General features: G+C 44.3%; 1 protein-coding gene across 3 annotated transcripts in view; it reads right to left on the bottom strand.

Moving 5' to 3' along the window:
* LOC148508125 (coiled-coil domain-containing protein 158-like) overlaps positions 1–12,371 on the bottom strand; it is a 100,369-nt gene that overhangs the window by 60,920 nt on the left and 27,078 nt on the right. For all 3 annotated transcript variants that reach the window (XM_088445016.1, XM_088445018.1, XM_088445017.1), the window contains exons 6-7: positions 9,965–10,277; positions 9,209–9,282 (exon numbers count right to left, since the gene is read on the bottom strand). In XM_088445016.1, the coding sequence (XP_088301142.1) occupies positions 9,209–9,282; positions 9,965–10,277 (387 nt within the window). The remainder of the gene's footprint in view (positions 1–9,208; positions 9,283–9,964; positions 10,278–12,371) is intronic.

Raw genomic sequence — 12,371 nt, 5'->3', positions numbered from 1 at the left:
TTGTCCTCTGTCACGAAGATCCTTTGCTGTCCCGAGTCCAATAAGGCTCCAAGATGCAGAATCCTCCGAGACGGGATTAGAGTGGACTTCTGCCAGTTGATTAGCCAGCCGTGCCATTGCAGCAGTGCAATGGTCAGGTCCAAGTGGCGTAACAGGAGCTCTGGAGATCCTGCCACCAATAACAGGTCGTCCAAGTACGGCAACATGCGGACTCCCTGCAGCCGCAGAGAAGCCGCCATGACCGCCATCACCTTGGTGAAAACACGTGGTGCTGTCGCCAGGCCAAAAGGTAACACCCGAAACTGGAAGTGGTCGCTTCGGATTGCAAACCTGAGGAACTGTTGATGGCGCAAAAGAATAGGGACATGCAGGTAAGCGTCCTGTATGTCCAATGACACCATGCAGTCCCCAGGTTCCAGCGCCAGAATGATGGACCGTAGGGTCTCCATCCGAAATTTCGGAACCCGCAAAGACTTGTTGAGTGCTTTGAGGTTGAGAATCGGACGATACGACCCATTGGGTTTCTGTACCAAAAATAGATTTTAATAGAAACCCTGGCCCCTCTGGGAGAATGGAACAGGCACTATAACTCCAGCCTGGAGCATAGTGTGCAATACCTTCCGCAGCTCTGTAGCCTTGTTCCGGTCTGATGGTAGGCCCGTGGTGAAGAATCGAGCCGGGGGTCTGTGCCGGAAGGAGAGGGCGTATCCGTGGGAAACCACCTCCAGAACCCAAGTGTCTGTCGTAGTGGCCGACCAACACTGGGCGAACTGCAGCAGGCGGCCTCCCACCCTGGGATCCCCCAAAGGGAGGCCCGGACCGTCAGGCCGCAGGCTTGTCATCTGGCTTGGGGGCCGGACGTCTGGTACTCCATGCCTGCTTCCGGGGCTTGGCCGATTTCTTAGGGCCAGCCTGTCGAGGAAACGACTGTGGTTTGGGCCTGCCTTGGGCCCTAGATGACCGAAAGGACGATGGTCCAGAACCAGAAGGAGCAGCGGCCGACGGGAGACAAGCCGATTTGGCTGCCGCCAGCGTGGCCACAATCTTATCCAGATCCGGACCGAAGAGAACTTCTCCGGTAAACGGTAACGCCTCCAGACCCTTTTTGGAATCTGCGTCCGCCTTCCAGGATCGCAGCCACAAGGTGCGATGAGCAGCCACCGCTGCTGAAGAAATTCTAGACACCAGAGTACTAATGTCTAGGGCCGCCTCGTTGATATAAGTGGCCGAATCACGGAGATTACCAATCAACTCCGCCTGTTCGGCCGGACAGTCGGAATCAAAAGAAGCCTCTAATGAATCCGCCCAGCGCTCCATCGCTCTGGCAACCCAGCATATGGCCATAGCCGGCCGTGCTGCCCCCCCCGCAAAGGAATAAGTGGACTTCAGGCAGATCTCCACCTTGCGGTCCGTGGCATCCTTAAGGGAGGACATAGATGGCATCGGCAATGTGGCACTACGGACAAGACGGGTCACATGAGAATCCACCTGTGGAGGGGATTCCCACTTTGCAAAATAATTATCCGCGAACGGATAAGCCACCGCCAGGCGTCTCTGCGGCTGGTATCTTTTGCCAGGCTGTTTCCACGCCTCTTCTAAATGGTCCACTAACTGACCCGAAAGAGGAAAGACTGTGGCATCGCCCTTCACATCTTTGAAAAAGGCATACTTAGATTTAGCCGCTGGGGGAACTTCGTCCTCAATCACCAAGGCTGTGCGGACCGCCCGAATAAGTCCAGGAATATATACTTTGGACTTAGCATCAGCGTCCTTAGTATGGAGAGGTTCCTGATCGTAAGGATCCAGAATCTCCCCATCATCGGACGTCCCCTCGTCATCCTCATAAGGAGCCGACAGAGACGTCACCGGCCGTTTATGCGGCCGCATCACAGACTCCCCTTGCAACACATCTGACAAGTGCTGTACAGAACTCGTCAGGGAGTTAACCCACGCTGGCTCCTGAGAAACCGGGAGCGGGGAAATAGGGAGACTGTGGGGTACCACCAATTGTCGTGGGAAACCCTGCATGGGTGACGACACCACTGACTGCTGGGATAAACCCATCGGTGTAAACGCGGGCTGCGGAGCTAACTGGCCCACTAAGGCTGTAAGCGCCTGAGCGAAACAAGCCCAGGGCGGCTCCTGTACCGGTGCTGTAACCGTAAGAGGCCGCGCCATGGACAAACACTGCCGGCAAAGGCCCTCCGCGCTACCCTCCCCCTCCGCTAACGGTACTTTACACGTAGTACACTGTAGCCGGAGGGGAAAATCACTTTCGGACATAATGGCACCACGTATGTGACCTCTCTCACCAATAATAACTTAAATAGGCGAGAGACCACCCTGCAGCACCGCACCGCAAGGGCTTAGCAGAAAGAACTGGGATAGTAATAAAGCTGACAGTTTAGAGAAAAGTTACAGGCAGCAGCGCTAGCACAGTCACATACAATGCAAAGAAAATCAATTCCTGCACTAACAGCGCTGATCACTCAACTACGCAGACACAGGGCCTGGTAGGACACAGCGGTGCATACACAGACCTGACCACAGCGGAGGAGAGGTATGCGGGGGGGACCCAGACCACGATGCTTCCGTCCAGCGCTTCCAGCAGCGTTCACCATGCGTTCTGAGAAGATGGCCGCCGAGGAGCAGAGAGGAGGCTGGCCTGGGGGAGGAGCGCTGCCACAGGACCAGTTGGGCTGTGTGCAGCGGGGGAGGCGCCGGCTGTGAGACAGGGAAGGCGCGCTCCCCTGGCATGCATTTAACCCCTGGGACGCCGCAGCGCTACCGCTCTGCTGCGGTCCGCTGTCCCAGGGGGTCGTGGAAAGCGCAAGTTGGTCGCCTGGCTCCACGCTGCAGCCAGTCCCCAGGGAGGGGGGCCTGGGGACTTAGGACCATGTGACCAGCGGGGACCCACCGCGGGACCCTGCTGCTTACCTTTGTCCCCCTTAGATCCGGCCATGGTCCGGAACATCTGGGGTCACCGCTAGCTGTGACCCCAGATGCTCACCAGCATCCCCGGATCGGTACCGGCGTTCTGGTACCGGCGGGGGTGTAGGGAAGACAGCATGGACGTCAGGACTGACTGTCCATGCTGTACATCCAGATGTGCAGCCACAGCTGCACTGAAGAAAGCTTCAGGGGCTCTTCTAGCCCCCACTCCGACAGGTGCACCCGACTCCGGCCGGGCACCAAACTAAACTGAGGTGCCTTGGCTCGGGGGCGGGGTATAGGAGGGGGACCCTAGTGCATCCTGGGAGGCTGAAAAGCTTAACTCTATGGTGCCCAGCGACTGACGTCACACCTATACCCCCAAGGTATCCTGTGGATACCCTATGGACCTTGAAGTAGAAATAGTTTTGTAACCTCTGGTTGTTTTATGTATGTGAACAAGATGCACACTTTGAGTGAAAAAAATGCTTGGTGCGGCCGAGTCAAAGGAAAGCAGCAGTGTATGACCACGCATCTGTATAAGCCACACAGCAGCCCCAGAAAATGTCATGTCAAAACATTTTATTCCTCTTTTTTTTCAATATATGGTTATTTATTCCTTTAAAAGTAAATTCTAACTTTTAGATAAAGAAGTGTGACCACAACATATCCTGTATGATCATATTTCAGTATGGGGATACATCATTAACAAAAACACACACTTTTGCTGTTATTTCATGAGAAGTTGCTTTCAGAGAATTCAATCAGTTCTATTTGACAATTTTCTTTTTCTTTGCACAGCCAGCATACACATCTGTACTTCACACATATGCAAGATGACTGCTGGTCGTCTGTGTAGTAAGCCAATTTCAATAACAGGCCATGTGTGATTTGATTCTATGGGGTATATTTACTAAAGGTCGATTTTTAGAAATTTTGATCGATTTTTAAATTGATGTTGTGTTTCTGGAGCTAAATCACACATTTACTTACAGACAATTTTTGTTTGTTTTTTTTAATCGTTAGTAAATGTGTGATTTAGACCAAGAAATACAACATCGATTTAGATTGATTTAAAATATATCAAAATCATACTTTAGTAAATATACCCCATTGTCTGAGTGCTGGACAGTCAGATTTGTCCAAATGGGGCACCAGGGTCTTTTGTTGGGAAACTCATCCCGTTACATAGATAAAATGTAGGCTAAATACTAACACAAAGAATAGATAAATAACAATGACCTGTAAAGGCGCTGGTTTTTGCTGCCTGAAGTGTGCAGCACTGAAATGTTGAGACTGCACTATTCATAGCTGTATCGATCCCCATTTATATTGCATACTGTAAGCAATATTGTTTGTAATGGCAAATACAGACAGAGTTGTTGGGTAGTAAGCTTTACACCAGAGGTTCCCAAATGCAGTCCTCAAGTCACCCAACAGTTCAGGTTTTAGAGATATCCATGGTTGAGCACAGGTGGTTAAATCAAATTGACTGAGGTACTAATATAAGTCACCTGTGATCTCCTTCACAGGCATGGATATCCTTAAAACCTAGACTGTTAGGGTGCCTTGAGGGCCAAGTTTGGGAACCTCTGCTTTACACCATTGCACAAAGAGGGTCTGCAAAAGATGATCAGAATCAAATTGACCTGACCTATCGATTCCATAAATGGGATTACAGCAATGTGTAAGTGTGCATGTTCCTCAACCACACAAAGGGCCCGATACAGACCCGCTTGCTAGATGCGTTCGCATGCAGCCAAAGTATGCAAATCCCACGATTGCACTGCAAGACATTAGCACAAGGGGCGATCACAGTGACTGGTTCACGCACACGCACTGCATCTTATACGCATGCGCAGATTGCAAATATCGGTAGGCTACGTGAGAACGCATCCTAGCGAGCGGGTCTGAAACGGGCCCTAACTCCTTTGCAGCAACAGAGTCACAAATTCCAACCTCCAATTTGTGCAAACTGGCCTCCGTTGTGGTCACTGGTGCTTAGAACTCATGCCGAGGAAAATAAAACAAATCTTACTGTGCTGGGAGCTGACAAGTTATATAATTAACACTGCCGTATCAAATGTAAAAACACAAACATTGTTAGAGAAACTACAGGCAACAGCTCACATACAGGGGTATTCAATATGGGAGCGAAAACATCGTTTTTGTGTTAATATCGCACTTTTGACATCATTATCGCAGGTTTGATTTTTACACCATATTCAATTTCAAAGACTTATCGCAGGTTCGAAAAGTCTTTGATAAAAAACGGGGATAACTTTTCACCATTGAATAGGTGTCGAAAAAAAGTGCAGAATTGGGGTTTAGGGGTGCAGGCTTAAAAAAAATAGCCTGCACCCCTGGGAATGACATTTAAAAAAGAACTGTTTCAAAAAAAGTTTAAAAAAAAATAGGGACACCCCAAAAAATTAATTTAAAAATTGGGGTGAAAAAAAAAACAAAAAAGGGAAAAAATTGTTTAACAATAGGGAAATAGGTTCAGGGCTATTCTGCAAGTATGTGGCAGGTGTTTTCTACAATAGATTTATAGCGGCAGGTGCACAATTGCAGAATTTTGAAAAACTTACTTTAGGGACTTAAAAATATGCTATTACCCATTTTCATGTACCCCAAATTTGATGGGGCCACTTAAAAAAATGAAAAAAATAACCTAAGTGCTCTTCTGCATCACTTCTTCAATGTCGGAAAAAAACACTTGCTGCGGCTATTTAAATCCCCGACTTTCATTTAAAGGCTAAAACGGGGGTACCCATAGTGATCCCCCATGTTTTTACAACTTTAGGGGGGTCCTACAATTTTTTTAAGGAAAAATTAGTAACTTTACGCAAATCCAACTTCGCAGACCCCCGTTTTCGTTAATTTCATATTGAATACGGGGATAAGCGGGCGTGTGCCCGATACTTTAACGCAGATAAAAACTCCGATATGAAACGTAAACTTCGACAGCGAAGTTTACGTTTCATATTGAATACCCCTCTTAATGTTCAATCCTCCTGCTCAAATAATAAAACAGCTTTACTGGGAGAAAGAGCAAAGGGTAGGTTCAATGTAGCACAGGTTGATGTAGTTCATAGGATGTGTTTAAAATATAACTTTTATTGATATTGTTAAAAATACTGATAGCAACACTGTTTCATAGCAAAATACTAAAAACCAATAGAACATGAGCTATAATAAAAGATCAATGTGTACTGTTCTTTACAAATTATTTCACTGCGTGTTTATATACAGTCCTTGGCTATTATGACCACTTGTCTTGGGTTGGGTATATCTGTGGGCAGCATCCACATAAATCCACACAAGAGCGTTCCAATTGGCTCACAAATTATGATTGATGTCTGTATTCAAATGCACCTTTATGTAAGTGCTTCAGATATTGCAACTTGACACTTAGGGGTATATTTATAAAGCTTCTAAAACAGACAAGGCATGATGTTGCCCATAGCAACCAATCAGATTCTGTGTATCATTTTCTAGAATGCAATAGAGAAATGATAGCTAGAATCTGGTTGGCTGCTATGGGCAACATCACCACTTTTCTGTTTTAGAAACTTTAGTAACTATACCCCTTAGCTCCTTAAGGAGTAATGTATGTTCTATATAGACATACCAGTATATGCTAGTTCTTTGTAATCAGATATATTTCAAATAGAATTTGCCATATGTCAGACCCAATTTAGATTATTAATTATTTTCATCTGCATTAATTAGCAGTACCAATAGTAGGGATGCAGTAGTAGGCCACCATGGTGAAGCAGCTGGTAGATCTCAGCATTGTATCTTATTGTAGGTAAGTTGTCATACAACCCTTGTACCTCAATATATAGGTCATCCTCATTGAGGCATGCATCGGTATAAAGCAGACACACAGGGCTGAGACACAGTTTAATCCAGTGTTTCATCTCTAATGACAATCACTCTCATATAGGTGTTAATTGCTTGTAATGTTTGGGATCCCGATAAAAGTCTCCATATTGTGATAAGATAAAAAAAAAACACCTGTGCTGTGCAAAGGGCAATGTTGGAATCATTCCTATATGGACTGTGTAACTCGTAAGGAAATATGCTTAGGTATAAGATATTAGTGTCCACAAATACATGATATTCCCCTACTAAATAAATGTACAATTAGCCCAATATATATGAAATATATTGATTACATACTCTGGGCCTGAGTCAGAGCCACTCGTAAGCAGCCGCTCGTTCGCTCCGAGCGATGTTTGCCCAACTGCGCATGCGTACGGATCGTTATACGCATGCGCGAACCAGTCAGTGCGGTCGAAATTCATGTGCTCGCAAGATAGCGAATGCCTGATAATTTGAGTGACAGAAAGAGGCTTATGTGGGTGGTAACAGGGGAAGGTGCTTGAAAACGGGGAGTGGAGATCCGATCGCAGGCGTGCTTAAAGGTCAAAACGGGCGTTTTATGGGTGTGCATAATTAAAACAACAGCGTCATTGACCACGTCACTGGGTTATTTTATAGCCAGAACTGCTGCTTGCTGGTAGCAAAAACCAACCCCAAGAATAGCGAGCAGTTCATACCCTGGTCGATGTACCCGATTAATCTAATAAATAGTGGACATGACGTAGGATGCGAGCGGCCAGGGGGCGTTGTTTCCCAAAAAACGACCGCAAGTTTTGTTCGCTCGTTCAGACCTAGAGGCGTGAACAGACCGCAAACAGCGAACGGTTCATTTGAATAGCCATGGACGAGCGAGCGCTAATTGCGTCCGGCTCTGAATCAGGCCCTCTGTTTTTAACTGATGCACTATGAAATGTCCTGTTCAGACTGAGCGGGTAGCATCATTTGCAGTTCTACTATATGTAGATTAATCGGTTAATATAAATACAGATAGATCATGCACTGCTGGATGGACAAATACAGTACATTAAGATAGAAATATACCATACAAGTTCCTGGTGTCTTAAATATATTTGGAAACTTAATAAATAATGGGAAGAACCCTAGACCAGGTACTCAATTATCTAGGAAGTATCTCTGCTATCAATGGTAATAACCCCTTGAGGTGATCTTGATCTCAGGTACTGCAGAGTACAGAGGTCCAGTTTATAGGACGGTTAGTAACAGCACAAAGAAATGGTCACTGAAATGCTTTCTGATACTCATTCTGCAAATGCTTAATCACATATTACCCTGATGGGTGGGTAAAAGCAGTTTAAAAAGTATCTGTATCCAATAGTTAATCCCTACGTCACCTAGCAGGAGCATGTATGGTTGTAAGTCTTTATAGTAACATTAAAAAACATAAATTGTCTTTATTCTAATGCGTAATAATAAATCTAAATATTACTAAATAACATAATTAGAAAGAATGTGTATCCAGTGTCAGAGTTATCCTTGGAATGGAGGTATCAGTTGTTAGCACCGTCTATCTAATATGACTGATCACTCTAAAGGACTAGTTAAGAGACCATTAAAAAGGCAGCACCTCTCAGTGACCTATAACCTGTCTCTAATGAGGAGAGTGGGTTGTATACTATTACTGTAATATTATATGTTTTGACCTGGTGCAATGGATCTTCCTAGTTTATAGATCCCAAATACAAGTAGGGTCTGATTCTGAGTCGCACGCTAGCTGCACACAATGCCGATGTTCACAAAGTTGGGCGATGTTATAAGTACTACGCATGCATCTGAGTCGCACTGCGCATGCATCGCGATGGTTACCACAGAGATGCAGGACGAATTTGGGAGCATGGAGTGTAGATTTTAGTGGGCATACCTGGGAGGTAACATGGGGGTAGTTACACAGACGTGAGCATGTTGCTGACAGCGGTAGCATCCAAAGACACAAAGCCCCTCACACAGGAGTCCATGTTCAGACGGAGAACCGACACCTGCCATATGGCTGGTGCAAGTTCCGATGGTGCGTCCGATGGTGTGTCTAAAGATAGGGGTGGATTTGCACCAATACAAAGTGCTCTAAGTGGCTGCCTTAGATTTAAAGTAATCTTTTCAATGCAACTCAGAATCAGAACTTAGTATTAACATCTACATGGAGCCCACTTTATGATAGATATGAGAGACTATAGAATATATTTATAATACTGGCTACTATGTCTGGTTGAATAACCCGCAAGTTAGTTTTCCATACATGTAGCTTAGTAGTTCATCAAAACATTCTATGAACCAGACAGAATTATCTTAGTCTATGGATGCCATTAATAAAATACAATTTTGCTTTATAAACCTAATATTGAAAAATATGTTAAATATATAGCAAGGTCACCTCTCTTGATATTGTTTCAGACAAGACTCTTTATCTTCCAATTCCCTCTTCAGAAAATCAAGTTGATCATTTGCCTATAACATAAAACAGAATATACATTATTAGTTTTGTTGTCCATTTTCAATAACAAAAAATTTATATTCAGGTTCTAACGTACTTACATAATCATATTCACCCATAACACATACACCTGAGCTTTTAATGTTACCATGAGCTGCTTTTATATCAAAGTACTGACTGAAAACTACAAGTAAAAATATTTTGAATAACATTTGTTGATCAATGTGATGAAACAAGGTGACAAGGCTGTCCTATTCCTCTGGTACCTTGCTTCACACAGGGGACAAGGATATGCCATCAAGAGCTTTTTGGTCTCCCTTCACCAGGAAGCAAATTAGGGTTGAGCTAGGACACACTCTGTCAAGTCTAAGGGGCATATTTACTAAAGTTCTTGTTTTTAGAAGTGGAGAAGCTGCCCATAGCAACCAATCAGATTTTACTTAACATTAATCTAGCACCTTCTAGAATATAATAGCTAGTATCTGATTGGTTGCTACGGGCACCCTCTCCACTTCTAAAAACCCGCACTTTAGTAAATATACCTCTTAATCTGTGTGCATATTTTATATTTGCCCACCCCACCCCCTGCAGTGCTAGTTTTAGTCAAACTCTGTGTCAGTGTTCTGCATATCAATTCTAAAAACAGAAAAAATTAAATGACATTTTACAAAAGAAAAGAAAAAGGAAAATGCTTACAGAGTGGATTTCTCTTTTGTGAACAGTCAACTCATTGGCCAGCTCCTGAAATAGGTTAGCCACAATTGCCCCCAGGTTGTCAAGATCAACATTGGCTTCTAAATTCTTCAGAGTCTGTTCATGGTAACTTAAGATAGCTCTTTGGATATCCTGGAGTACCAGATCATGTGCCTTTAACATCTCCTTCAGAATCTCAGTATAAATATGTGCCTGTTTCAACATCTCCTCCTGCATCACATTGCTGGCCTCTAGCTCCTGTACCCTGATATGCAGTTTCACATTTGTTTCTTCCAGGTCTTTTGCTGTCCTTAATCTGCATTAAACAGCACAGTACACAAGCATTAAAATAAATCAAATGTACAGTAAACACATTTCTATAGGGACTCTATACATTGGGATATAGGGTCTGATTCAGAGGTGGGCGGAGGTGCAGTAGCAGCTGTATCCCCTAATTTGCAGGGTCACGTGATCATGTTCCAGAACTCAGTAGATATAGAGCACTGCACAATCTCCGAGTTTCCTTCTGATCTTGCACATGGCAAAATGGTGGCTTTTCACCAGCAGTGGAGAAACTGACGCAGAAACTGGAATGTCAACTTTCTCATCCCTTACAATCATTTGTCTTTGTGCAGAGACAATACTTTATAAAATATATATGATCTCCATTTTACCGTTGGAAATTTAGATATGAGCAACTCAACACATACAAGTTTACTTTTTGTTGTGCAAGAAAACCATTATGTACGCTTTCAGAGAACAACATGTGCCAAACAGTAAATGAGGCTCTCGATACACAGTATAATTTTTTTGTACTGGGAACATTGTGCCAGCATGTGTGTACTATCTATTAGCTAGGCTATATGTATGTAATTTGAATGATAGTTCCACATGGCTATATACTGCACATTGTGCTAGAGCAGGGATGGGGAACCTCCTGCATGGGGGCCGTATAAGGCCCTCGGAATCATTTGGTCTGGCCCTCTGAGCATTTTTCTGCTAGTCTCATCTGGCTAGCAGGGTGCCTAGAATTGTACCCTGCAGCCAGAATCTATGCAGCAGTGCCATCTGGAGCATCCTTAGGACGCTTCAGACGGTCACACCGCTGCCTTACAGCTCCCTGGAGCATCCTCAGGATACTCTGGGCATTGCTGTAAGAACGACGATTGTGGCCCCACCCCCGTGTGACGTCAAAGGAAGGGGGCGCGGCCTGCACATTTTATATATAACAAAATGGCCTTCGGCTCTAGTAAGCAAGACTCCACAATAAATCCAACTAAGTACTACTGAAGGTCTGGAAATGCTTATATTATATATCGCACACACTGTATTCCATAAACAATCACAATATGCATTCATTTATACAGTCAGGTGCATAAATATTGGGACATTGACAGAATTTTCATATTTTGGCCTCTATTCACCACCACAATTGCTTTGAAATGAAACAAACAAGATGTTTTTTAACTGCAGACTTTCAGATTTAATTTGAGGGTAATTACATCCAAATCAGGCGAACGGTGTAGGAATTACAACGGTTTCTATATGTGCCTCCCACTTTTTAAGGGGCCAAAACTAAACAATCCTAAATCTAACTTTCACTTTTTAATACTTTGCTGCAAATTCTTTGCAGGCAATTATAGCCTGAAGTCTGGAACGCATAGACATCACCAGACGCTGGGTTTCATCCCTGGTGATGCACTGCCAGTTCCTGCTTGTTCTTGGGGCATTTTCCCTTCAGTTTTGTCTTCATCAAGTGAAATGCATGCTCAATCGGATTCGGGTCAAGGGATTGACTTGGCCATTGCATAACATTCCACTTTTTAGTCTTAAAAAACTCTTTGGTTGCTTTTGCAGTATGCTTCGGGTCATTGTCCATCTGCACTGTGAAGCGCCGTCCAATGAGTTCTGAAGCATTTAACTGAATATGAGCATATAATATTGCCCAAAACACTTCAGAATTCATTCTGCTGCTTTCGTCAGCAGTCACATCATCAATAAATACAAGGGAACCAGTTCCATTGGCAGCCATACATGCCCACGCCATGACACTACCACCACCATGCTTCACTGATGAGGTGGTATGTTTTGGATCATGAGCAGTTCCTTTCCTTATCCATAATCTCCTCTTCCCATCACTCTGGTACAAGTTGATAATTGTCTCATCTGTCCATAGGATGTTGTTCCAGAACTGTAATGGCTTTTTTAGATGTTGTTTGGCAAACTCTAATCTGGTCTTCCTGTTTTTGAGGCTCACCAATGGTTTACATCTTGTGGTGAACCCTCTATATTCACTCTTGTGAAGTCTTCTCTTGATTGTTGACTTTGACACATATACACCTACCTCCTGGAGAGTGTTCTTTATTTGGCCAACTGTTGTGAAGGGGTTTTTCTTCACCAGGGAAATAAT

The sequence above is a fragment of the Taudactylus pleione genome, unplaced genomic scaffold (genome assembly GCF_031769625.1).
Source record: "Taudactylus pleione unplaced genomic scaffold, aTauple2 ptg000376l, whole genome shotgun sequence".
In the NCBI taxonomy this organism is placed as follows: Eukaryota; Metazoa; Chordata; class Amphibia; order Anura; family Myobatrachidae; genus Taudactylus; species Taudactylus pleione.
Note: the sequence above shows the minus strand (reverse complement) of the source record. Positions and strands in the feature narration are given on the sequence as shown.